Source organism: Lemur catta, chromosome 8 (assembly GCF_020740605.2).
Source record: "Lemur catta isolate mLemCat1 chromosome 8, mLemCat1.pri, whole genome shotgun sequence".
NCBI lineage: Eukaryota > Metazoa > Chordata > Mammalia > Primates > Lemuridae > Lemur > Lemur catta.
The window spans coordinates 55,841,437-55,869,251 of NC_059135.1; the positions used below are offsets into that span (position 1 = coordinate 55,841,437).

A 27,815-nucleotide genomic window follows, 5' to 3' on the forward strand; every position below is an offset into this window, starting at 1 on the left:
AGTGAAAGAGTCAATTTGGACCATAAAACAACGTGACGGATGTTGCCGAACCCACAAGGGGGAGGGGGTTCAATGTCTCCCCCCTGCCCCCATAAAAAAGTCAATTACTGAGCGAGAATTGTCAGGAGGGGAGGATTTATTTCCGTGGACCCTCAACAGAGAGGAGGAGGTATAAACTGCCTCAAATCCACCTCCCTGACCAACAGGGTCAGGGGAGTTTTCTGCAGGCGACATGAATAATGAATAAGGGGTATGAGCATCACTGCGTGTTTGGGGTGGAGTACAGGGCACACAAGCATAGTGAGAAATCATGTTGGTACTTACGCCCCATATTCAAAAAATGGCAACTAAGTGCCTCCCAGGGTGGAGATTTTAGTATTACAATGAGCAAGGGGTTAATATTGGTCGTTCTTTCAGCCTTGCAAGCAGGCTCAGTGGGTCTTCAGGCACAGTCTGTGGTGGCCTATTGTTTATCTTGTCTTCTCCGGACAAGCAGGTAGTGTGAAGCTTTGTAGGAGGTTCTGCCATTCCTGGGAAAGAAACTCAAAGAGAAAGTTACAAAGTTCTGGTCAGCAAATTTTGCTAAAGAGTTCTCTATTTTCTGCCTAATTGAAACTGTAGCCAGGGCTGAAATAGATCTTGCTGTCAAGGCCACTTAAAGCTGCCAGCCCCAGCCATAATGTGAACACTGAAAACTCATCTGAAATATGGGGAAACTAAAAACATTGAGAAAACATTTTCTTGTTTAACTGGTTACACTGACTTACACCCTCTCTCCTGCATCACTTTCACCCTCTTTCTTTCCCCATCCTTTGAGGCCTGTTAGGTACTCAAGGCAAACTAAAGGATAATGGGTGCGACAGGAAGCGAAGGCCAGCCCAGGGTCTGCGAGTAGGGCGGGCTCTGCCTGTGGTGCGGATGCGGCACTGAGGCTCTGGGTTGCCCGCGGAACTCTGGCGCGCAACGGAGGTTGCAGCTCGGCGCCGGGCCGCTGAGGTACGCGCGTGCGTGGTGGCGCTTCCGGCCCCTGTCTAGGTGCTGGCTGCTTCCCGAGGTGCGTGTACTTGGTGTCGGGGATCCTGCGGCCGCACCAGGCGCTCTGCGCCGCGGTTTCCCAGAGGCCTGAGGGCGGCTTGTGATACCCAGAAGCGGCTCCAAGTCTGGCCCTGCGCGCTCTGCGTCCCTGCCCTCTGTGGAGCGCGTCTTTTGCCCGGCTCCCGGGCAGCGGCGCTAAAAAAGGGGCCGGGGAGGAAACAAGATCCCGGTTCAATAGATTTCTCCGTAGATCCTGTGCAATTAAACCTGCGAGCTCACACTTAAAACAAAACAAAAATGAAGAAATTAAGACTTAAGGAACTAGAAAGTCGCCTGCAACAAGTGGATGGATTCGAAAAGCCCAAGCTACTTCTAGAACAGTATCCCACCAGGCCGCACATTGCAGGTAGGGCGGATGGTTCACCACGCCCTTGCTTTCGGGGTAGTACTGTCAACTCACTACATGATGAAAATATAACAGTTATTTGGATAAAAAGAATTTCTAGAGAATTTCTGCCCTAAGATCTGTGTTACGTTAGAGAAGCCTTCCTTGACACCGCAGCTAAAAACATCCTCCTCAGAAACACACACTTTATCGTTTTACTGTTTGATTTTCCGCATACCCTTTAACACTGTCAGACAACTTTTTAATATGTTTGTTTCTCTCATTATAAACTCCTTCAGGGCAAGGAATTTGTTATTCTTACATCTCAATTCCCAGTGCCTAGAAGAGTTGCTGGTACTATTTAGGAGCTCAGTAAATATTTGCTACATAAGGATCAATTTCCTATTGCAACTAATTGCTCGGGCAAGGATTTCTGTGCTATATGTATTCTGCCCTAGAAATGAAAACCAGAGTATGTGTTATATAAAGATGAGGATGCATGCATTCCAATTTTAATAAATTATCTGAGAATTAGTATTGCTGCTTCTTACCCGAGTACAAGAGAGAATACAGGAAAATCCATTCATATTTAATAAACATGTTACCAAAGTCTTTAAGAAGCCTTAGGAAAATTAGTTTGCTGGGAGCACCTGCAAGGAGGAATTTTTTCCAGTTCCAAAATAGTTTGTAAATTGCCAATGAAAGTGAAGAATACGTGCATACTTGCATTTAACTCCAAGATGTCATAATTCCAACCAAAAATTGATACAAAATTACTGTGTTCAGGTTAAGACCAGTCTTCTCAACTTACATAATGACTTCTTACAGTCTTCTGGCTGTAGAGTTTTTTAGTGGAATCCAATTTTAAAAAATAAAAAACATCAGCTGTTTCACACCCAGCATGTAACATGTGCTTGGATGTGCTCCTTCTTTTGAGATACCAGCTTCAAAACCACCTGCAGCAATGATCAGGATAACACAGTCAAAGATGTCCCTGTATTGTGTTTTTAATACCTCTGGATCCTCAGGCATCAGCACTGGCCAGCAGTGCTTGCTAGACTCAGATATCCACAGGGAGATATCAGTGGTGTTATTCATGCTTAAGATCCCTTAGAAATCACAGCAGCTTCTGCCCTGCTCTTCAGTAGTTCCATTATCAGCTCTCATTTGTAGATTATGAATATATGTGTCTAAAGGCTATATCGTGGCCTTAGGAACTTATGATGCCTGTATTCTGGTGACAAACTTGTTGCAAAAAAGTTCTGTGATACTAATGCTTGTTTGATGACTTGTAGATTTCACAGATTTCAAAACAATTTTGGAGACTGATACAAGGTTGCCAAATTTATATTTTGACAAGGAAGTGTATTTTTCAAACCTGTTTATTCTTATTCTTTTCTAAAAATAATATTTCAGCATCCAAGAAAGAACTGGCATATGTATGTGTATATGGCAATGTTTTGAACAGGTTGAGGAAAAATAAAGCATTTTGACTTTATTTTTCTCATTTTACTTATCTGTGACCTCAGAAATTGGTCACAGTTTTGTCATTCTTGGCGTTGTTGGCAGAAACTAGTTTTTGAGAACCACTGGCATGTGTTGGCCTCCTTTATGGTGCCTCTTACTACCTACCAAGTTACTGCACCTTATCCTTTTTTTTTTTTTTTTTTAATAATCTGGAACACCATTTGGGGGAGGACTAAATAATGCAAAATAAATTTTTTTAGAAAGAGTCATTTGGCTGGGTTTAGTGGCTCATGCTTGTAATCCCAGCACTCTGGGAGGCCAAGGTGGGAGGATTGCTTGAGCTCAGGAGTTCAAGACCTGACTGAGCAAGAGTGAGGTCCTTTGTCTACTAAAAAATAGAAAAGTTAGCCAGGCGTCCTTATTCCAGCCTGTAATCCCAGCTACTCTGGAGGCTGAGGCAGGAGGATTGCTTGAGCCCAGTAGTTTGAGGTTCCAATGAGCCAAGATGACGCCACAGCACCCTGTCTACCCTTGGCGACAGAGCAAAACTCTGTCTCATCAGAATCCGCTAAGGAGTGTGTGTATAACAACTCACCTGCTGTAAAAAAAAAAAAAAGAAATATATATATATATATATATATATACACACACAGATATACATATAAGAAAAGAAAAAAAGACTGTCTCAAAAAAAGACTTTCTCAAAAAAGAAAGTCATTTGCACAAATTGGACTTGTCATCAGCTTGCTTACTTATTCCCTAATACATTTTTTAATTTTTTTTAGCATGTATGCTCTATACAATCCATAACACATATGATGACATTGAAAATAAAATGGTTGCAGATCTAGGATGTGGTTGTGGAGTGCTTAGCATCGGAACTGCAATGTTAGGAGCTGGGTAGGTAATCCAGTATATACTATTTGGATATGGGGTGGCTTTAATAAGAAGCGTAAATAGGATCAACTGAATTATATTTATGGGACTCTACAATATGAGATGGGGAGAGCAAGAATCAATACTGAGTACATCTTGAATGGGCAAAAGATCAAAACAAACTATAAAAAAATAAATAAATAAAAATGGTAACAGCAGCAATCCCCTTTATACAAACCTTATGAGTTTCCAACCTCTACTAGGTTGGGAAATCATGCCATTGAAAAGCGACACTCGCTCTTAGTTTGCCAATCGGGTTAAAAATGCAAATGGTAAAATAGCTAGTTTTGTTTTTGTTTTGACTTGGGAGCTAAAGGTGCCACTCTTTGTGTATGTTTTGTATTTATAGGTTGTGTGTTGGATTTGACATAGATGAAGATGCATTGGAAATATTTAATAGGAATGTGGAAGAATTTGAGTTAACAAATGTTGACATGGTTCAATTTGATGTGTGCTCATTATCTAACAGAATGTCCAAGTCATTTGATACAGTAATTATGAATCCTCCCTTTGGGACCAAAAATAATAAAGGTTGGTAATAAGAATTAAGTGTACTGGTGTATTTGTAGAAAAGCAACTTTTAAAAATTATTTTATCATTGACTATTTTGGATTAAGTGATTTTATCACTGTTCACTAAATAAACCAGTCTATTACCTACAACTTATTACAATTTAAATATCAATTTGTTTAATGCATGGCTAGGGAATTGAATTTTTCAACCTTTATTTTTACAAATTTGTATTAAGTAAATAAAGATAGTCTTCTTCCTTATTATTTTATTATTTATACCTCAGTTGCTTTCAAGAATAATTTGCCTAATCCTTATGAATAATTATGAAACATAAAGGATTTTATACCTTTAGAACTTTTTTTTTTTTTTACCCCAAACATTTAGCAGTCAGATAGAACCTGTTTTTAATGCCTTAACAGACTCATGTGCCCATTAGTAACAGTAACTCCCTGTGGCTATTAATTTTGTGTGTACTTTGTGCAAGGAGGGTAGGAAGTCAATAAAAGGAGGAAAAGACATATATAGTTTATAAAGCACCTACTCCCTGCCAAGATGACTCTGATTACTACCCTATGTGTTCCCTTCTCTTTTTTCATTAAGTTGGAATATTTTACTTTAGCCTATTTAATCAAGACAGTATAATTCTGGTTTTATTCTATCACCCTTAACAGAGTATTCTGATATTTTATTTATTTGTACTTTGTCTTACTGCAGAAAGAACTTAAAGTGGCTATTTTGGAGTTTGGAGAAAATGTTTCTTTTTTTTTTAAGCTGCTAGTTTTGATGGAAGAAAATCTTTCTAAATCCTATTCATTTAATCTTCTATTTTAATAAGAGTTACATAATATAAATAGGAGCTTTTTTCTACTCATCACAGGAACAGATATGGCTTTTCTAAAGACTGCTTTGGAAATGGCAAGAACAGCAGTATATTCTTTACACAAATCCTCAACTAGAGAAGTAAGTTCAAATCATCATGATATTCTGTGTCATTTATTTTTAAATTCGTGGTAGCGTTTTAGGGATTTGCTGTGCATACTAAATACCACAGTATCTATTTCTCCTGACCTTTTTGACATCTGACACTTAGAAACTGAATTTTCCCTTCAACCAGCTAGCATCTGAGATTAGCTTTTTTCTAGCCTGTATGACCTTCTATCATCAAAGATTTGTTCGTAGCCCAGCATGGTGGTATAGTCCTAGCACTTTGGGAGGCCAAAGCAGGAGGATTGCTTCAGGCCAGGAATTCAAGACCAGCCTGAGCAACATAGTGAGACCACTTCTTTACAAAAATAAAAAAACTAACTGGATGTGGTGGCACGTGCGTGTAGTCCCAGCTACTCGGGAAGCTGAGGTAGGAGGATTGCTTGATCCCAGGAGTGGGAGGTTGCAGTAAGCCATGATGACACCACTGCACTCTAGCCTGGGTGACAGAGTGAGACCCTGCCTCAGAAAAAAAAAAAAAAGTTTGTTCAGACAGGAATTGTTGCCAGGAAAAAGACTTTAATTAAGGAGTAGAGAAGTATGGTATAACAAGGGTTACAGTATTTTTTGGTTTGCCTGGGGAAGTCCTAGTTGATGCCTTTTGTCTCCTTGTCCCTGTGTGGCCTGATGTGCTTAAGGGAGGCAGTAAGCCTTGGTTTTTAAGAACAGTGAATCTGGAACTAAACAAATCCGAGTTCAGAAACCACCTTTCCATTATTCTTTTTCACAGCATCTAACACATGGAGGGTGTTTCCCATGTGTTCCAGGAAATTGTCGGAAGGGGCAGTACTTTTTTGTTGTCAATATAACATAGTGATTAAGAACACAGACTCTGGAGTCAGATTGCCTGGGTTCAATTCCAAGCTCTGCTGCTTCTCAAGTATCTTAGTCAAGGTACTTGAGCTTCAGTTTCCTCATCTACACTGTACTGACTTATACTCTTGAGTATAAGGAACTAAAAGTACCTTTTACTTCATAGACTTGTTAGGATTAAATGGGATAATATTTACAAAGCACTTAGGTCAGTATCTGGCTTGTGTAATTACTATGCGTTCGCTATTATTACTTTAAATTATACATGTATTATGAGATTTTAAAGTGGTTTTGTAGGAAAAATATTTTGTATAAATACAGTATATAAGAACACAGTTGGAAATAATAAATTCTAAGTATATGGAGATCTAATAACCCTTTAAAAAGTATAAAATCAAACAGCTAAAAAGAAATATACTACTAACAATGAGTAGTGGTACATGTAGGCAAGCAATAGAACACAACTACGGGTAAATAAACCTTCATTCAGTACATGAAAGCAACACTAGTAAATATTGGCATCCAAAAAGCTTGTAAGGCTGGGCGAGGTTGCTCAGGCCTGTAATCTTAGCACTTTGGGAGGCCGAGGTGGGAAGATCGCTTGAGGCCAGGAGTTCAAGACCAGCCTGGGCAACATACCAAGATGCTGTCTCTACAAAAAATGACAAAATTAGCTGGGCATAATGGCACCTGCCTGTAGTCCCAGCTAATTGAGAGGCTGAGGCAGAAGGATCATTTGAGCCCAGGAGTTTGGGGCTGCAGTGAGCTATGATCATGCCACTACACTCAAGCCTGGGCAACAGAGCAAGTCCCTGTATCCAAAACAAAAAAGCTTATGTTGGGGGGGTCCCCAAGAACACCTTCAGGTTTGATGATTCACTAGGAAATCTCAGAGGACTCAGCATATAGTCTTACTCATGGCTATGATTTATTACAGCGAAAGGATAGAGAGCAAAATCAGGAAAGGGAAAGATGCATTGGGCAAAGTCTGGGGAAACCAGGGACAAGCTTCCTGCGTCTTCTTGCCATAGAGTAACACAGGACACACTTAATTCCCCCAGCATGAATTGTGACAACACATGTGAAATATTGCCAACCAGAGAACCTTATTAGAGACTCAGTGCCTGATCCTGTAGTACACCCCTTTCTGAAACATATCCCCATTCCAGACTCCCAGTAGGAAAACAGGTGTTCAGCATAAACAGTTTGGGTACAGTAAGCCACATGTATTAATTAAGGGGGTACAGAGAGGGAACCTTCCCAGAATCTAAGTTCCCATGCTCCAGCCAAGGGCCAAATTTACAAGCAGGCCTTTCTAAGTATAAGCAGTCCAGGCCTGCTATGTACTCTTTTCTGCACAAGGTGGCATAGCACGTATTTTATCCAACTCAAATACAGTAAAATGCAGTAAAATATGCCAGGAAAAAATGGTACAATTAAACAGCAAAATCTAATTATTTGAATGAATTCCTGTAACCACATTACCAAAAACTCCTGTTTGCTGTTTGGTATTGCCATGCTCCACCACTAGGAGACTGCATTATCAGCATTGCCTTGGTTGACTTAATGGTTGAATTTTAAGTGAAGGTTTCACTAATTTAAGTGTATTTTTCACTTAGTATAGAAGTATTTCCATTAGCACAGTAAATAATTAAGAAATTAGGCCGGGCCCAGTGGCTCATGCCTGTAATCCTAGGACTCTGGGAGGCCGAGGCGGGTGGATCGCTCAAGGTCAGGAGTTCGAGACCAGCCTGAGCAAGAGCGAGACCCCTGTCTCTACTAAAAAAAAAATAGAAAGCAATTATCTGGCCAACCAAAAATATATACAGAAAAATTAGCCGGGCATGGTGGTGCATGCCTGTAGTCCCAGCTACTCGGAGGCTGAGGCAGAAGGATTGCTTAAGCCCAGGAGTTTGAGGTTGCTGTGAGCTAGGCTGACGCCAGGGCACTCTAGCCCGGGCCACAGAGCGAGACTCTGTCTCAAAAAATAATAATAATAATAATAATTAAGAAATTAATCTGGTGTGTACTATGCACCAGAGGTATGAGGAATGAATTTCCTTCTAATATTAAGACAATCCCTATTTTATGCTATAGATGTATCTGCTGTAAACTTATGATAATTTTGCTTTAAGTACTCTATATAATTAGCAACATTGTTGCTGAACCTTACCCCAGACTCCTTAACTATAGACCCTTGTCTTTTAAAAGTGCTTGACTCTTTATCCATAGTACAGGTATATTTGATGTAATTTTTTGATAGAAATATTTAGGTCAGGGGTGGGGAATATTTTCATGTTAGAAGGCCACATTAATTTAGTTGTAATCAAATAAGGCCACATTCAAGAAACTTCAATTAAATATACTTTAAAATGTACAGTATTTTGTAAAAATCTAACTACTATATACTTAATAATTTCCAAAAATGAAAACTATTTGTTAATTTTAAGAATAACTAACCTTTTAATGACTTTGTTGTGTCTGCTTTTTGTTGGAAAGCATTTGAATACTTGGTTGCAGCATGGAGGTCCACAGTTTCAGTTGATCCTCTAGATGGATATTAGTCATTTGTGATCTTAAGGGCATCTTGATTTGGGTTAGGTAAGAGAATGTAGATTTGCAGCAATAAATGGTTGAAAAGCAAGAAAGCATTTTTCCAGCATGTTGCCAAAGGCATGTGTATTCTACTGCATTTTTCCCTATTTCAATTAGATCTTTCTCACCATCAAACAATGACTTTAAAATGTCATCTACTGAGAGCTCAATCAGTTCCATCTGTAGTTCTTTAGGTGCCTGGGTGATATCAATGAGGTGAAGCTGAAATATTCATTTGAGTGTGATGTCATGATTCTCAAAGTCAGTGCACTTTTCATTGTCATCTCCAATTAATAGGTCTATAATAGCTGCATATTCTTCAAATGATTTGCATATATCATCCTGCTCATCAGTGATTTTTGCTAACCGGAGAAAATGTTCATCTGAAATTTTCTTTTGAAGAAGCATTTTAAAAAAAGATTGCTTTTTTCAAAATGATTGGAATTTTTTGCCACATACCATACATAGACTTAGTTTTACCTTGCAAAGAAATATTTGTTGTTTTGATTTGACATATCACACAGAAATACTGTATTCCTATAGAAATCTTCTTCCAATAATTCACATTGCTGATTCCGTTCATCAAATTTAACTATCTTTTCTCACAGAGATAAAATTTTGGCTAACACCTGTCCCTGCAATAGCCAATGCTGCACTTTAGAATGATAAAGCAAATCCACACCGAATACTTCATCTTTCAACTTTAGCATGTTAAGAAACTGATGATGCTGTGTTGCATTTGCACAAGTATAGTTAACAATACTTATAACTTGTTGCAAAGCGTCACTTAAAATAGTAGCTTTAGCACAGAGATTTTGCTGATGTAAGATACAGTGCAAAGAAATGAGAGAATCTGGATCTGTTAATACTTTTTTTTTATCTGTGCAATAAACCCTTCATGTTTTACTGTCATGGAAGGAGCACCATCTATACATACAGTCACTAAATTTACCAAATTCAATCTACTTTCACGACATTTATCTTGAAAGTTGTTGAAGATATCTATTCCCTCTGTTCTGTTCACAAGAGCGCCCAAACCAGGAACTCTTCACAGCAAAGAAAATCTGTTATGAACCAAACTAAGTAAAAAACCTGCGCCAAGTCAGTAGTATCAATTGATTCATCCAAACCAATTGAATAGTATATATTTTCCTTTGGAAGTCTTGTGTGAAGTTGCTCTGTTAAGTTGAAGGCTAATTCATGCTGCCTATCAGTTGTGGTTCTCCTTGAAAGAGGCAGTTGTTTGTACTTTGAAACGTTATCAGGGTCTAAGAATCCTACAACTTCAACAATGCATTCTTTCACAATTTCTACATCACTGAATGTCTTCCCTTATTTCCTGAGTGTATAAGCCAATTTATAAGTTGCTTCAGTGGCGTTATTTCCAGGTCTTATTGTTGCCTGAAAGAATTGTCTTTGCTTTTGCTTTTCATCCTTTAATTTCTGCAATACAACCTTTCATGCCTCTCCCTCTAATTTAAGATATTTGTGGTCCTTATGAGTGTTTTAATGCTGATAAACATTGATTTCTTTAATGTTGATATTGCCATATCACAAAGCAAGCAAATCATCTTATCTTTAGCAGAAACAAGATAATATTGCAATTCACAATCTTCATTAAAAAATCTGTTTTCTTCCTTCAGCGTTCTCTTGGTCCTCTTTGACATGATGCGCTGTTAAGCAGACAGAATTAAAAAATATTGTTGAGCTGTGCAACTATTTACAAATTCCACATTAAACAGAAACAGTGCACTGTAGTCAAAAGCTGGTAACAGACTGGTATACTCGACCCCATAAACTCTCCAACCAGCCTTGTGCAGTAGTGGTGCCAGTCAGGCTGGGGAAGTCAGAATTAAATCATGAGCATGGCAGCTATCAGTTTAGCTCTTATGGCTTACTGATGTTCTAATTGTGCTGGTCAATCGGGGAGGATTATTTTGTTGAAACTTGTTTTAGTCTTTGGTAGTTTAAATACATTCATTTTAAAAATAAAAATAGAAAAGATGGACAAAAATTTGTAAATAAAAATAAAAGGATTTGTTCTATAAAATTTGGATTTGGATTTGGATTTAGTCAAAAGGCCACACTTAAGGACCTAGAAGGGCACATGTGGTCTTAAGGCTGCATGTTCCCCACTCTTGATTTAGGTAAAAGAATAAGTATATCCTGGCAAACAGTCTAACAAGCTGTGTGACTTGAAGTTGTTGCCATATCTTACCTCATAAGGCATTGTGAGGATTTAGTTCTTGGCTCACAGTTAGATTTGACAAAGTAGCAAAGTAGCTAATCCTGGCACTATATTCTTTCGTGTTTATTCCAAACTCACCCAATTCATTCTTTTACATCTCAGCCAGAACCAACCATATCACTGTATAATCTAACATCTAAAATCTCTTTCACTAACCTTAGGGGTCAGGTAACAAAGGTCATAATTCTATTGCTCATAAATTTATCAAGGATTCTAAGATTCCATTAAATTGCAATTAACATCTATATCCTTATATAGAAATTCTAGATCTCAAAGTAGGGGAAAAATATGCCCAGAACTGGGATTATTTATTAAATTCAGGAAGAAACTATAAGCACAAATATATTATCAGTATTATTTATAACATGGAAATATTTGAACCTAAAATATTGGGGAAAGTTTTTTATCAATCAACTTGATGCCAATTATATTATTAAGACTCCAACATGGACAAAATGCTTATAATACCAAATATTGTTATCTCTTACTATAGCATTTTTAGAAAAGTATACATGCATAATTTAGAGGGATTGTGGTCAACTTTCTTCATCCATTTCCATTGATGTTGGAATGTTGTGTATTTTTTAATTCATAAAGCAATTTTTAATAACAAATTACTAAAAATTTGTAATTCTTTGTGAAATGGTTCAAGAATTTTAGACCTGTAAATAGCTAACCTATTTGATGCTTACTATGTGTGCCAGCATAGTTCAAAACCCTTTCCTTTTTTTTTTTTTTTTTTTTTTGAGGCAGAGTCTCACTCTGTTGCCCAAGCTAGAGTGCCGTGGCGTCAGCCTAGCTCACAGCAACCTCAAACTCCTAGGCTTTAGCGATCCTCCTGCCTAAGCCTCCTGAGTAGCTGGGACTACAGGCATGCGCCACCATGCCCGGCTAATTTTTTCTATATATATTTTTAGCTGTCCATATAATTTCTATTTTTTTTTTAGTAGAGACGGGGTCTCACTCTTGCTCAGGCTGGTCTTGAACTCCTGAGCTCAAACAATCCACCCGCCTTGGCCTCCCAGAGTGCTAGGATTACAGGCGTGAGCCACCACGCCTGGCCTCAAAACACTTTTCATAGTCTACAACAATCCAATATTATTTTCATTTAACAGATGGGGAAACTGAGGCACAGAGAGAATGAGTAATTTACTCAGTGTTATGTACCTTGTAAGTAGATCTGCAGTTCAAGTAAGGGCAGTTTACCTCGATATACCACATTCTTACCATACTGCCACTGGGTTGCCTATGGACATAGATCTCTATTAAATGTTTTCTAGGAGTATAGCTAACTGTATCTGTTAATGAAATAATGCTGCGGAAACCATGCAAGTACTGATGGATTTCTGAACTAGTCATGCATCCCTTAAAACGGGGCTATATCCTGAGAAACATGTCATTAGGTAATTTCATCACTGTGTGAATGCAGAGTGTACCACCTAGGTTTACATAGTGTATCCTATTACTCCTAGACTACCAACCTGAACAGGTACTACTGTCCTAAATAGTATGGGTAATTGTAACACGATGGTATTTGTTTATCTGAACACATCTAAACATTGAAAATGCACTGTACTACCTTTTAGTGTCAAGATAGCTATGGTGTCACTGGGCAATAGAAATTGTACTAAATACTATAGGTAATTGTAACACGATAGTATTTGTTTATCTGAACGTATCTAAACATCAGAAATGTACTGTACTGCCTTTTAGTGTCAAGACAGCTATGATGTCATTAGGCAATAGGAATTTTTTAGCTCCCTCATAATCTTATGCAGTCCATAGTATATGTAGCCTGTTGTTGACCAAAACATCATTATGTAGTACGTGACAGTAGCTTTTTAATCACTTGATCTAATTATGTAATTTGGTTCAGATTGTTAAATATGTTGAAAAATGGTTTGATTTCTTATTTTCAAAATACTGTCCATCCACCTGAAATTTTTATAAGGGGGGGTCTAATTTCTAATGAAATTTTAAGTTTGAAAACTTAATCAAGTATTAATAAAAAGCAATTTTTTAAAATCAGCTCATAATAACATGTTATTTATATTCAGCATATTCTAAAGAAAGCTGCAGAATGGAAAATCAAGATAAATATTATTGCAGGTAAGACAAGCCTCAACCCTAATTATCTAAAAGGGCTAATATGTATTAGCCCAACCAAATTTTTATACAGGTGCCATAGGATGTGTTTTTCAGTGTCGCAAGTATGCGTGAATTGTAATGGATTGGAAATGGAGTAAAGGCAGGGTGAACACTTAGCAAGGTTTGCCTGAGATGGTCCCAATTTATGCATTTCACTGAAAATTTCTATTGGCACTCAGGTGGTCACTCCAGGTTCAGACAGAAACACTACATACCATCACGATGACTAAAAACATGGGCTTATTGTTGGTCAGACCTTGGTTTGAAATCCACTCATGGAAAATGCCAACAGCTTATGTCTGGATAACTTTTCTATTTTAATTTTCTAATTGCCCCTGAAGTCAAATAACATTGACCCTTTACTTTTTGGTGGGAGATAGAATATAAACATCCACACTATGAGTAAATCATGTTTGATACATTTTTATCACTAAATTGGGTAATATTCACAAGCATCAAAGTAAGAAAAGCATATGACTGGAGTCTTACTATAATCCAAGTAACTTTGAAAAGCCTGAAGAGTGCAATAAAGGGGAACGTGTTTTTTACACAATAATAAACTAACCATGAATTGCCCGGTGGTGTTAAACATGTAACTAGATGTATTACTGTTCATAATAATTAACTTAGTATTTAAAAAATCTGTTGGTCTTCCTATTATATTCAGTATTGTCATTCCTTACAGTTTAAGGTATTACAATATGCAATATGGAATACCTTAGAACAGTCTCAATAGTACAGATCCTTGCAACTCCAAATATGGTCCTCAAATCATCAGCACTGAGAAAGCTTGTTAGAAATATAGAACTTTAGGCCCCCCAGACATACTGAATTAGAATTTGCATTTCAATAAGATCCTCAGGTGATTTGATTATACATTAAAATTTGAGAGCCATGACCTATAGGATTAGAATTTATGCTAAAAAAGATGAAGGATAGGTAGAGTCATTGTCTCTAGTAGTAAGAGTTTGGAGAATCTACATTATTCTTTTTTATTTTTTGAAACAGAGTCTCATTCTGTGTTGCCCAGGCTAGAGTACCATGGCATCAGCCTAGCTCACAGCAACCTCAAACTCCTGGGCTCAAGCGATCCTACTGCCTCAGCCTCCTGAGTAGCTGGGACTACAGGCATGTGCCACCATGCCCGGCTAATTTTTTCTATATATTTTTAGTTGCCCAGCTAATTTCTTTCTATTTTTTAGTAGAGATGGGGGGGGGTCTCACTCTTGCTCAGGCTGGTCTCGAACTCCTGACCTCGAGCGATCCTCCCACCTTGGCCTTCCAGAGTGCTAGGACTACAGGCATGAGCCACCTTGCCCGGCCTACATTATTCTTTATAAGGAAAGAATATGAAAAACTGGTTTTCATTTGAGAGCTTATTAGGAAAATAATTAGCTACTTATTACCATTACTAAAATGTGGACAAGAAAATTTTGAAATAAGCATGGTTATGAGTTAGCTACAGATTATTAAGAAATTAAAAATATTGATAGCAAGGTACTGTCATTTTCATAGGATTTCCTTTTTTTCCACTTGTTATCCTTCTAAACTCTTCACTATCACCTGAAAATTTTGGCATAAATGGCCAATATAGGCTGGGCATGGTGGCTCATGCCTGTAATCCTAGCACACTGGGAGACCGAGGAGGAAGGATCTCTCAAGGTCAGGAGTTTGAGACCAGCTTGAGCAAGACTAAGACCCCATCTCTACTAAAAATAGAAAGAAATTAGCTGCACAACTAAAAAACATAGAAAAAATTAGCCAGGCATGGTAGCACATGTCTGTAGTCCCAGCTACATGGGAGGCTGAGGCAGGATTGTTTGAGCCCAGGAGTTTGATGTTGCTGTGAGCTAGGCTGACGCCACGGCACTCTAGCCCAGGCAACAGAGCAAGAGTCTGTCTCAGAAAAAAAAAAAAAAAAAGGCCAAAATAGCATAAATGCCAAGCTTAGTTTGTCATGGCCAATCTTGGGACTACATCAAGTTAGTATTTGGATAAGCTAAAGTGGTAGGGTCTAAATACTAAGTTTATCAGCACTTAACACTTTAGATTTACTGTTGTTGTTTTAGCCAAGGGTAGTAAATATTTGGAAATGTAATTTTTATCTTAAATGGTGGTTGTTTTACAGAGCTTCGATATGACCTGCCAGCGTCATACAACTTTCATAAAAAGAAATCAGTAAGTCTCTTGATTTTGGCTTGTCTGCATTCAGTATTGAAAAGTTTTGTAATAAGTAGTTATTTCTAATGTTCTCAAGTTGCCTGGATAAATACAGAAAGCCAGCCTAGGAGATAACTGTGGAAAGAGCCCATAATCAATAGCCAATAGTCTAGTTTTAAATTTTCTCAAATGCTTTGTGCACAGAAAGGAAAAAATAAAAAGTTTTTCCTCTTTTTAAACAGTATATATTTATTAGTTTCTACTAGTACATTCTCATATTACAAAGGCAATTTAGTGGAAGAATCTTCCTTTTGATATTTCAGTCATCTGAAATAACACAAACTATACATTCCAAAAAAAATCCTCATTTGGGTAACAACAAAAAAAGACAAGTTAAACAACAAAAACTTTTCCTTTCTTACAGGTGGACATTGAAGTGGACCTAATTCGGTTTTCATTTTAAAGTCTCCAAAACCAAAGGCAGTTTAAAACCTAATTAAAATGAATAAAAAATTTGTTTACTAAACTACTGGTCTCCAGCACCATTTTCTGTTTTCTGTTGCTTTGATGCAGGTTCTTCTTTGTCTGTTTCTTCTCTTGCTCTTTTCACTGGTCCTACACAATAACAAAATTGTTGTTAGATTCAATGTAAGCACTACTCTTTTAATATTGAGCACAACTGTTAATAATTCTTTTTTGAAAAGATTAGCAACAACTTCTTGCACCAATGAGAAAAGGCTTTTCCTTTAGTACAGACCATCTGATATCTAATCTTCTAAATATCCTGTCTCCCACCCACAAAACAGCATAACAGATAAATTGTTATAATCAAAGATTGGCACTTACACAGAAGTTAAAAAACCACATCCCTGTTCTCCCTGACAAATAATATCTTATGAAAGTACAAATTTCTCATGAAACTACCAAAAGACTTTGAAAAAACTTACCAGTTGCACCATTTTCATCACGTTCATCATCACTACCAAATTTAGTTTTCTTGCCCTGGAACTGTACTTTTCCTTTAGCAGACCCAGGCTGGGCAGCTTTATTACCCTTTCCTTTTCCTTTAAATCTGCGACCTGTAGAAGATACAATTGAACACTTAGTAAAGAAACTGTCTCTTGCCAGTGTTTTTTAACACTAATTGAAATTTTTACTCAAGCAAATGAGTTAAAATAACCAACTGTTAAAGAAAAATCAGAATGACCTTTTGACTTCCATTTGTTCAGAGATTCTTGTTGGTCTTCTATGATTTTTTTCAATGCTTCTTTTTCCACCTCTCCTTCTAGTACTTCCCAAGTCACTTCTTTGTTCCTTAATTGTAGATTACCGTTATTTGCGTCTTTGGCTTTATCCAGTGCTTCCTTGGCTTTTTCCTTAAACAGAATTATTCCCTATGCCAAAGGAAAAAAATGAAAAACATACCCTTAGTTTTTAGTCCCACAATTAATTTCTTTGTTCAAAGTAATTTTTCCTATCCTGCAAATCTTCCATGCTATTACCAATTTGAATGAATTTTACTGAACATTAGAAAAGGAATGCTACAGAAGTAAACTGCAATCACCAATACAATTATTCATAGTGTAATTCAGAAAATATCAGACATCACATCCAGGGACAGGGATAACAAAATATAAATGATCAAGTAGAAACTATTTTAATAAACAAAAAACTGCTTTCTTTGTACTAATTTTATCTTCTAAAAGATAAGTTTATACAGACTTTTTAAATGATTGCTATAAAGCATATGAATGTTTCCGAACCTCTTTTGCGCCTCTGACAAAGTCTATCCATTTTATTTCACCATGACTTGAGAAAAGGACGTGCAAATCTTCTCTACAAGTCTGATCATCTAAGTCACCCGAAAATTTCAGCAAGCATCCAATCTTTTCTTCTAGAGATTTCTATAAAAATATATAAGGCAATCAAGAAGTTTCTTAAAAGCAACCACAAATCAGAAATGGGCTCACACCACTCTATACATATAAAAGGAGAAACCTAGACACCAAAATGCTATTTTAAAGTAGTTTACTAGTGTGTTTTCCTTTGTCATCTTTTATTCTACAATGGCTTCTGATTTTAATTTACTTAATTCTTCTATAAGTGATATAATTAGTTATAAACTATATAAATCTGATTAAACTATCTGTGGTTAATTTGGAGCAATATTATTTATGTATTACATTAGGGCAATGACAACTATAGATTTGCTAACTTAATTTTCTTTAAAAAGTCTGCAAACTTTTAAGTGATTCTTATAACTTTGAATTATAGATGTATTAGATACCAATAACATATACTTACCATTTCAGCATCTTCTTCTAACTTTTGTTTTTCTTCTTGCTCTCTACAAATAAAAGCATCCTAATTACATGTTTCCATTTACTACATAAGAAAATTAAATCCTAATAAAGTTAACCTTGATCACGATCACGAAATATTAAATAACCAAAGCCAGTCCTTAGGTTTTCTGATTGTCAATGCTAGACTGCAACACAGTGGGGTCCCGAAATTATCAAGGCAGCTTAAGTGCTCAATGTTTCACTCGGAAAAAAGGCCCTTTGCCACTCATTTCAGAGCTCACCATCAGTCCTTCCAGAACCACTAACTCAACTCTTGTTAGATCTTTAAGGAATACAAATTATGTCACGATTACTTCACCATACTTACTGTTTAGCTCTTAATTTAGCTTCCACTTTATTTTGTTTTCTTTCTTCATTTTTTTTTGCAAAGTAATCTTCCCTAAAGAACACACAATAGAGAGGCAAAGTTCATGAGAACAAAGATAAGACTGCTAATTACTTTGAAGGACTTAAGACATGGCATAGCAAGGAGTGTTACATACATTTTCTATCAACATAATCACCTAAAAATTCAAAATATGCCAAGGAAGTTACTCTCATGTTTACATAACAACTTTACTATGAAAAAATTCACATACCTTTAAAACTTACCCTCATAAAGTATACCTTGAATGTTTTTTAGTATATTCAAAGTTGTATAACCCTCACTACTAATTTCACGACCCCAAAAAGAAATCTCATGTCCATTAGCAGTCTCATGTTGGTTTTCATTTATCAATCATGTATACAAAAAAAAGTAAAAGTTATGAAAATAATGTTTAAAACAGCAACAAAGTACTATAATAGATAAAATTAAAAATTAGAAAACTTTAACATTTCACATTTTTCTATAAATTTCATAAACAGAAAATTCTAAAATCCAAATCCAAGAATAACAGCTGTTATGGAGGCCAAGTGAGGTGGCTTATGCCTATAATCCTAGCACTCTGGGAGGCCAAGGCAGGAGGATTGCTTGAGGTCAGGAGTTCAAGAACAGCCTGAAGAGAGAGACCCTGTCTCTACTAAAAATAGAAAAAAAAAATAGCCTCTACTACAAATAGAAAAAAATTAGCTGGGCATGGTGGCGCATGCCTGTAGTCCCAGTTACTTGGGAGGCTGAGGCAGGAGGATTGCTTGAGCCCAGGAGTTTGATGTTGCTGTGAGCTAGGCTGACGCCATAGCACTCTAGCCTGGGTGACAGAGCAAGACTATCTCCAAAAAAAAAAAAAAAATTATGGAAATCATTTAAAAAAATAATTTTGAGGATTTAACACTGATGTGATTCATCATAACACATCTATAACTCAGTAAGTTTTAATACATACCATTTAGTACAGCGGTCCCCAAATTTTTTGGCACCAGGGACCTGTTTCATGGAAGACAATTCTTCCACGGACCGGGTAGGGTGGGGTGTCATGTGTTGGGGAGGGTGGTGCAGAGCTCAGGTAGTGATGGGCAGCCTGTTTCCTAACAGGCTACGGATGGTACCAGGCCATGGTCCGGGGATTGGAGACTAAAGATTTAGTAGATTGTGTAATGCATAAAAAAGTAGGTAACTATGGCCCTACAACTAACTTTATCATGCAAATACTCTGGTTCCTTATTTTTAGACACACACACAAGAATGGGATCCAAATCTTAATTAAAAAATCTTTTGTACTGCATAAAAATATAGGCATAGACTATGAAAAATAAGAACAGATGAAAACAATACAGTGATTTATTCTCCAACCACATAAAAAGCCCAAATTTTAGGCCGGACGTGGCGGCTCACGCCTGTAATCCTAGCACTCTGGGAAGCTGAGGCGGGTGGATCGTTTGAGCTCAGGAGTTCGAGACCAGCCTGAGCAAGAGCGAGACACCGTCTCTACCGAAAAAATAGAAAGAAATTAGCTGGACAACTAAAATATATATAGAAAAAATTAGCCAGGCATGGTGGTGCATGCCTGCAGTCCCAAGTACTCAGGAGGCTGAGGCAGTAGGATTGCTTGAGCCCAGGAGTTTGACGTTGCTGTGAGCTAGGCTGACGCTACGGCACTGTAGCCCGGGCAATAGAATGAGACTCTGTCTCCAAAAAAAAAAAGCCCAAATTTTAGTATTCAGCCTGATTCTACGTTTTAAATGCAAAACAAGTACTAAAATTTAGCCTCCTTTATAATTGCAGCAAAAAGGTACTAATACATTTTACAGTCTCAAAGGACTAGTACAGTTCCCACTGAACAAATTTCAAGCATTTCTCAAAGGATGTCTAAGGATACTAAAAATACTGGCCTTACAGGAGATCCGGCCTTATAGGAGATCCTACTTGATGCTCCTTACCCCAGTGTGTCAATTCCATATAACTAAGTGGCCAGAAAAAACACTAGCAAAAAGACTTACTTGAAAAGTATTAGCAGGTCCGTGTCTTTGTATTTCTGGCCAGGGGTCTCTACAAACTTCTTAGCAGATTCAATGCTATCAAACACAGCAAATATTGATCCCTATTAAAAGGGAAGAAAAGATTTTTTTTTAAGTTCTGTCCCACATATTTCAGAACTAGAAAAAGTCTGTATCATCATATAACCATACCTTAAATGCTTTGTGCAAGGTTCTTCTCATCTGAATATTTAGTACTTGGCCTTTATCTTCTAACCATTCTTTTATGTCATCAAGGGTTGCATCAGTTGGGAAGCCTTTCTGTGAAGAGTGGAAAGGTACAAACAATAATTTCTCAAGGTAAACAGTTAGCCAGAACACATAATACATTTTGTCTTGAAACGAAGCCAAGATATACCTATCTCCTTCTATTTCTCTCTCTTAATTGCTTAACAGCCTCCTTTAAAAACCATTATTCTCCAGTGCAATAAAACTGACTCATCTAGTATGTGCTTCAATATAATTCAGTTGAGGCAGAGATAAAATGAGAACTTGTATTAATAACTGATGAAGTTGGGTGATGGTACATTATAGTATTCAATCTACTTCTGTATGTCTGAAACTTTCCAAAAATAAAACAGCTATTTAAAAATTGGTATGCTAAAGAAAATTGCTATCAACTTTAGCTGTTGATAAATAAGAACAGCTGATATGCACTGGGTGCTTACAACACACAGAAGATTTCATCCAATGGTTTTAATATATAGGTTTCTTCATTTAATTCTCAGAACAGTTCTATAGGGTAGAAAATATCCACACTTATGAAGATAAAGCTTAGACAGGTTAAAAACATTGCCAAAGGACAGTAATTGGTGAAGCTGTGATTCCTGAGCCCTTATTCTTACCCACTCTACTATACTTTCTAAATAAATGTAAAATATTAAAGGCCAGCTTACAATATAAACAGATCTGTTTTTTACATCATTTTTATACTCATCAGTCACTTCAGGGAGGGGTTTATTTGGAGACCTTCTGATTTTAGTTTTATCTTCACTGATTTCCATGAGTTCTGCCTTGGATTTGCTCAATGCTTCCACAATTACATTAAAGTCTGTTGTGAGACGGTTTAACCTGAAGAAGAGTTGATATAAAAACACTGTAAAACACAGTAGCACTCACTGTTAACAGAAGAATCTAAAGATGATTTTTAAAAGGTTTTTACCTGTTGAATTTTATCATGATCTCCAAAGGTACCCAGCCTTCATCCAATTTGATCTGTTCCTTTAAAAATTTGTCCCGTGGCAAATTGAAGTCTCCAAAATAATACTATGAGACAATTACAAGATAATTCAGAGCACTGTCAAATGTTGACTCCAATCCTGAAATTTTGTATTACCATTACACTATCAAGTTCTATTTTTTAAAAATATATGTCATAACTTAAAAGAGCCAATAAACATTTTTCCTAAATGTGCTGTAATAAAATGTTCATAATACAATTAACAAAAATAACTAAAATGTTAATTACTGAAACAGTGGAACAAATGTGTCCATAGACTAGAAAGCCTTAAACCAAAAATATATTTAAAGGTCTATTATATGAAAAGTCTCCTGTTTCAAATGAGTGTGGAAAGAACAAATTGTTAAATAAAAAGAACTGGAATAAACTGGTTAATCACTCTTAATTTATAAAAGTTAAAAAATAAGTAAATGTTTATCTAATTTAAGCATAGAGGCACGTTCAACATACAAGCAAAGAAAAAAACCTAAGTACGACTTACTTGGAATACCAAAAGTTAAAAAGTATAAGATGTATAAAAAGTAAAAGACAAACATAGAAGTTTAAGCATTCTTATAAACTGGCTAGGCATGGTGGCTCATGCCTGTAATCCCAGCACATTGGGAGGCTGAGGCAGAAACATCACTTGAGCCCAGTAGTTCAAGACCAACCTCACCAATGTAGCAAGACCCCATCTCTAAAAAAATCTAAAAATTAGCTGGCATGGCTCATATCTATGGTCCCAGCTACTAGGGAAGCTGAGGCAGCAGAATCCCTTGAGCCCAGGAGTTCAAGGGTACAGTGAGCTATGATTGTGCCACTACACTCCAGCCTAGGCGACAGAGCAAGACCTTGTCTCTAAAAGAAAAAAATAAAAAGAATTCTTATACAGGAGGAAGAAGAAGAAAAAAAGTAAACACCCTAATAGAAAAATAGGTAAAGGATATTTAAGTCCAACCTCATTATCAAACAATAGCAATTTAAAGCAATGAGTTAACATTTTTTTCACCTAACAAACTGGCAAAAAAAAAAAAAAAAAAACACAACAAGAATACCTATTTTTGGCCTAAACACAGAGAAATGGTCAGGCAGGAAGATATGTAAACTGGCAATAAGTATCAAAAGTTTTAAGAAATGTTCATAATCCTTGAACCAGGACCATTCCTTCTAGGAATTTTATCTAGAAGAAATCAATAAACATGTTTACTAAGATGTATATATAAAAACATTCATCACAGAACTATTACAGCTAAAACATTAGAAAGATCTACATATTAAAGAGGGGAATGGATAAATTATTGAAGACATAAAACTTTACTCCCCAAAAATGCATCCCATGTTTGGTGAGGGAAAGGGAGGAAAATAAAAATTGTTAAGTGTACCAATCTGGTGGGGGATGTTTACAAATGGGGAGGCTATCGATGTGTGGAGGCAGGGATATATGGAAAATCACTGTACCTTCTGCTCAATTTTGCTGTGAACCTAAAACTGCTCTAAAAAATAAAGTCCATTAAAAAATATTACGTTAGCTGGGCGCAGTGGCTCACGCCTGTAATCCTAGCACTCTGGGAGGCCGAGGCGAGTGGATCGCTCGAGGTCAGGAGTTCGAGACCAGCCTAAGCAAGAGCGAGACTCCGTCTCTACTAAAAATAGAAATTATCTAGCCAACTAAATTATCTGGCCAACTAATTATCTGGCCAACTAAAATATATATAGAAAAAAAAAATTAGCCGGGCATGATGGCACATGCCTGTAGTCCCAGCTACTTGGGAGGCTGAGGCAGTAGGATCGCTTAAGCCCAGGAGTTTGAGTTTGAGGTTGCTGTGAGCTAGGCTGACGCCACGGCACTCACTCTAGCCTGGGCAACAAAGCGAGACTCTGTCTCAAACAAAAAAAAAAAAAAAAAAAAAAAAATTACATTAATGTGAGCATGAAGCAAAGTGTGAAAGGCTTTTAACCTTGATAACCTCAGGAGGGTAGGATTTGAGAGGTGGCAGGTTTGGGGAGGGACATTAATAACCTTTTCTATATACATCTTTGTATTGTTCTAAGTATTAAGCACAGAATGAATAATTTGTAATTTTCCCACAATCAAAAAGAAATTAATACCGCAAAATGGTAACACCAATTTTATATGGTATAGCTTTTATAGAGGTACAGCTTTTTGAAAAAAATAGTTCTGAGAGTTGCCAAAAAAAAACCCACACCAAAGAATTTGATCTGAGGAGTTCCTCAGTAAGAACATAAATTTAGGGATAATTTCCCATACAGCCATTATTGATACTGTAAAGCTTTAACCTAAACATAACTAAATTTGATAAAATGCTAAGATGACTTTGAGAACAGATAATAGCTGAGAACTAACTGGGCAGAAAAAACTACTAAGATTTTCAAGAATATAGTGTTACTTAACAAGGACGTTACTTTACCAAGAATTTTGATGTTATTTTATGTGCCAAGCACACTTGTAAAGTGTTTTACACTTTAACTAACTTAATCCCCAAAACCGCTTTATGAGGAGGATACTACTACCAATCTCATTTTATGTAGACTAGGAAACTAAAATAAAAGAGTAACACTAGTTTACAGTGGTACCTTTTCAAACGTTTATAACTCTTAGGTTTCACAGCCTGACTCCATCAACATAAAACTGTTCTTCTAAGAATCAAAGACAAGCCAAAAATTGAATAGGCCCATATACTGAAATTAAATGTTCTTTCTGTATTTGTTTTAAGGCCCTAAATCTCCTTTCAAGGAACTTGTTTTTGCAGCTTATAGCACAAGAATCATACCTCAATTTGATGACATATCTTGGCCTCCAGAGCAGCCATTTTTTCATTATCACCATTTTCAGCCATTGTGGCTATCTGTAAATTTTCCCAAAATAACATAAAGAGGTTAAGGCTTTTTTTAAAACATAAAACTCAATACCAGAAAGAGAATGTATAAAAATTATTAATATCCATTGTTTTCTTAAAAATCAAGAATTTCTAATTTCACAGGTTTGGTTTCTCAATTCTCAAATATTTCAACAAAGCAAAACTTTGGAATAAGTGATGAAAAATTGAAAAACTATCAATAATCTGCCCCCCCTTTCAGTAAATCACTGCCCCATCTTCTCTAACAAAGCAACTGGTTATCTTCATTTAGCTGGTCAAGCAATCTTCAGGGAAAAACTCCACTCAATCTTAACATTCCTAGCTTTAAACAGATCACTACCTGTCAGTATTATTACCATGGCTCCCTGTGCTATTTGCCTGGTGTGGGTCCATTTCTTTTAAAATTAGTCACAGCTGACCTACCAAAAATTTATCAAGTTTCGTATCGTAACTTTAAGATGAAAAAAATCCAAACAGTTGTTGTGGTTAGGTTAGATACTGTCTGCTAAGAAACATATAAAAACGAAAATTTGATAGCATGAAGGCACTCACACAACATTAAACTAGGGGGTATGCCTACTAATGCACTAATGGGTTGGATAGCCAGTTTTCTGTTTCATATCCCTGACATTAACACTGCAGGGGGGAAAAAGGGGCTGTGCTGTTCAAATTACTTGCGTCCTGTGCGCGACTGAACCACCCAGTAATTCCTATTGTACACAAGTTATATGAATAAACCCCTCAGGAATATTTGCCATTAGTTGACTCTCGTGATAAACCATTTATTGTAGGTACACTTCTCGAAGGCTCCTGTAATTGCTATTCAGTAACTGGATACACATGGGAAGCTCTTGCAATACGGATCTGCATGGTGTACATCCCACCACAGAATTTATTCAATCTCTGCATTGGTTTGCCTGTGACAACCTACACTTCTAAATTACTACCGTGATCTAGGGCTCATTACAAAGCAAACGATGAGATAAAAGAACTGTGTTATCCTTGCAAGGCGTGTTTAGCCTACCCAATTTTGGAACTTTGTTCCAACAAATACTTTTCCAGAATGTACAACTAGAAGTGAAATATTACCCACGCTTTCCCATTTCACAAAGAAGCTTGACGTGAGTGAATGAGGACCCTAAAAACCCAAGAGAGTGACGACATGGGTACATCTGCGGTCTCAAGTTCTTTGGGCTCCCGTGAATCCCACAGGGTCCACGGAAATCCTCTGGCGTTTACCCTGTGCCGACCTTCCCAGAAGCTTAAAAGACACGGGCAGAAACCTCTGCCTTCCGCGAGACTGGAAAGCGGTGAAGTGAGAAACCGAAAAGATGCAAAGGGATGGGGGGGTAGCCTCTACCCGAAGACCCCGCCACAGCCGCGTCCAAAGCAGCCACCGGCTGGCCTGGGCCCCAGCCACGTGCGGGCAAACCACCGGCTCCCGCACTCCCCTCAGGGGCAGCCTCGCGGCGGCCCGCGCCCCCTCAGCTCCCAGCCCAGCGCGCCGCCTCCGGCTGCGGCCCACGCGGCGCGCGGCCCGAACGCGAGGAAGGCGAGAAGCAGACGCACGCCGCGTGAGGCAGCAAGGCACGGGAACGTACGGTCGCTCGCCACGCAGAGAGGACCCTTTGTACCCTGTTCTCATTAGCCACCGAGAGCTGCTCACCTTTAAGGTCCTGGTCCCACAGAGCCACACCACAGGCTCGCTACAAGCAACGCCTGGACTTCCCAGCGCCGCCGGCTGGCCTAAGGCGCTCAAACAAGATGGGGGCCGTCCCGGCAGCCCCTGCGGCCCGAGTGGGCGGGGCCGCGGGCAAGCCGGGGGCCGGCGCCTCGCTCTGAGCATGCGCGGTCGCGCGGTCTCCCACGGCCGGTGGAGTCCCGCCCTTACTCGGAGGAGATTGGATTAAACGGTAACGCAGGGTGTTTCGGGATGGCTGCTAATTTGCATTAGGATACGTATTTATTTTTGAATATTTCTGGGCGGCATCTGCATCCCACCTCTTCTTCTGGTTCTCCATTCGTATAAAGTGTAAAAAGACAAGTGAAATTTTTTTAAAAAGCAAAGATTCTTGGATCCTTAGAGGTCAGGAAACAATAGAAAGAGCTGTTTCTCTGGAATCAGACTGCCTGCATTCAAATAATGGTTCTCCTTTTTACAAACTTGTGTGGGTTGGGCATGTTAATCAGTTTCTCTGTCTTTCATGTTATAAAGTATGGCCAATGATAAATATCACCTACTTCATACAATTGTTAGCATTAAACATAATGCAATATTGTCAACCTAAAAGAAAAAAGTGAGGCAAAACTTATGTAAGTAGAGAGTTTATTTGGGCCAAGCTTGAGGACTGCAACCCAGGGGCATAGATTCAAGTTGCCCTGAATATGCTCTGTTTAGCAGCAGTTACAAGCCGGGTTTTTAAAGGAAAAAAGAATAGGTAGTGCCTAAGTTGTTTACCAAGAATTTACATTAAAATCACATAACCTATTGATTGCCTACATACTGTTTTTTGTATCACAAACTCCAAGAACACATAATGGGTGAGGCAGCTAGTAAGGAACGAAATGTCTTTGAACAATTGCCCTCCTCTTCCCCTGGGGTTTGGGTCTGAGGGGCATGACTGAATTCCTATACTCTGTCTCTCTGGGCTTGCTAAATTTTGCATAGCTCAAACTGTTCTGAGCTATTTTTCTTTTCTTATTCCCCCCGCCCCGCCCCCTGCTTTTAATCAGAAATCCTCCCCTGAAAACATTTTGTTTGTTTTGGGGTTTTTTTGTGTTTTGGTTTTTTTAGAGAAAGGATCTCTAAATGTGCTTTTACGGTTGTGCATGCTCATGGTGCCATTTGGAAGGAAAGGAGACTCCTGATGACAGTATATAAAGATATCAAGTGTGCCACTGAAATAATGGCCCTGATACAGGCTGTGGCTGAGCCTAAGCAGACGGCCATCATGCACTGTCCTGGCCACCAAAAATAGGAGACATTTATGCTGCAGAAAGAAATCAGGCCCCTGGCAGAACTGCTAAGGTGGCCACTAAAGGTGATCTGTTCCTCGGGGCCTTGATACCCCAGCTAAATTTAGATCAGTATAAATCCCCTTTAAAACTAAAGCCTGGGGCTCTGACATTTGGGATGGCACAGCTAAGTGGAGACAATTCTCACGGACTCATTCTCCTACCCGAAGCCTTTGTTCAGCTTCTTAAGAGGCCCCTACATGACCATCACACATTATGGATGTGATGCCTTAACGGATTTGGTGGGATCTCATTTAAGAGGACCTCATTTGCAACAAAGTATTTCTGTGCTCAGAACAATCCAATGACAGAAAAGAAACCTGCTGCACAGAGGACCCACCCTTTCCATGATTGGCAAATTGATTTCACTAAGATGCCTAAACTTGTATTAGTAAATACCTTTTCAGGCTGGGTAAAGACTTATCCTACCCAAATGGAGAGAGCATCTGAAGTTACCAGAATTCTAAAGGAACTCATTCCAAGGTATAGGTTCCCTTCTTCCATATAGAGTGATAATGGACCCTCCTTTATATTGGAGGTAACTCAGTAAGCAAAGCCCTACCTCTAAAATAGAAATTGCATGAAATCCATCTAAAGTAGGATAGGGTGTTGCTGCTTGCCCTCCTCTGCATAAGAGTAGCCCCTAGAAGCAGGCTTAAGT

The 27,815-nt window shown here is 37.9% G+C and overlaps 2 protein-coding genes across 2 annotated transcripts; one reads left to right on the forward strand and one right to left on the reverse strand.

The window, feature by feature from the left end:
• The first annotated feature begins 1,016 nt into the window (after nt 1-1,016).
• On the forward strand, nt 1,017-15,563 carry METTL5 (methyltransferase 5, N6-adenosine). Its single transcript, XM_045558725.1, has 6 exons — nt 1,017-1,441; nt 3,673-3,787; nt 4,173-4,354; nt 5,214-5,296; nt 13,034-13,085; nt 15,253-15,563. The coding sequence occupies exons 1-6, from the start codon at nt 1,333-1,335 to the stop codon at nt 15,369-15,371; spliced, it is 660 nt and encodes a 219-aa protein (XP_045414681.1). The 5' UTR covers nt 1,017-1,332; the 3' UTR covers nt 15,372-15,563.
• On the reverse strand, nt 15,513-25,952 carry SSB (small RNA binding exonuclease protection factor La). The gene is made up of 12 exons (XM_045558724.1): nt 25,806-25,952; nt 24,053-24,127; nt 21,204-21,307; nt 20,938-21,112; nt 20,195-20,302; nt 20,006-20,106; nt 17,955-18,026; nt 17,589-17,631; nt 17,048-17,188; nt 16,492-16,678; nt 16,232-16,363; nt 15,513-15,899 (listed from the first exon to the last, which is right to left on the reverse strand). Exons 2-12 carry the CDS (start codon nt 24,116-24,118, stop codon nt 15,811-15,813), a joined length of 1,218 nt encoding a protein of 405 aa, XP_045414680.1. The 5' UTR covers nt 24,119-24,127; nt 25,806-25,952; the 3' UTR covers nt 15,513-15,810.
• Nucleotides 25,953-27,815: the final 1,863 nt, after the last annotated feature.

What these genes read in the sequence shown, in the direction of transcription:
- SSB (XM_045558724.1), bottom strand. Translation starts at nt 24,118, where the DNA reads ATGGCTGAAAATGGTGATAATGAAAAAATGGCTGCTCTGGAGGCCAAG. An exon ending in AGATATGTCATCAAATTGAG is followed by an intron (nt 21,308 to 24,052) that starts GTATGATTCTTG and finishes ATTGTCTCATAG; the next exon opens with TATTATTTTGGAGACTTCAA. An exon ending in TGATGAAAATGGTGCAACTG is followed by an intron (nt 15,900 to 16,231) that starts GTAAGTTTTTTC and finishes GTTATTGTGTAG; the next exon opens with GACCAGTGAAAAGAGCAAGA.
- METTL5 (XM_045558725.1), top strand. Translation starts at nt 1,333, where the DNA reads ATGAAGAAATTAAGACTTAAGGAACTAGAAAGTCGCCTGCAACAAGTG. An exon ending in ACTGCAATGTTAGGAGCTGG is followed by an intron (nt 3,788 to 4,172) that starts GTAGGTAATCCA and finishes TTGTATTTATAG; the next exon opens with GTTGTGTGTTGGATTTGACA. An exon ending in CAAGATAAATATTATTGCAG is followed by an intron (nt 13,086 to 15,252) that starts GTAAGACAAGCC and finishes GTTGTTTTACAG; the next exon opens with AGCTTCGATATGACCTGCCA.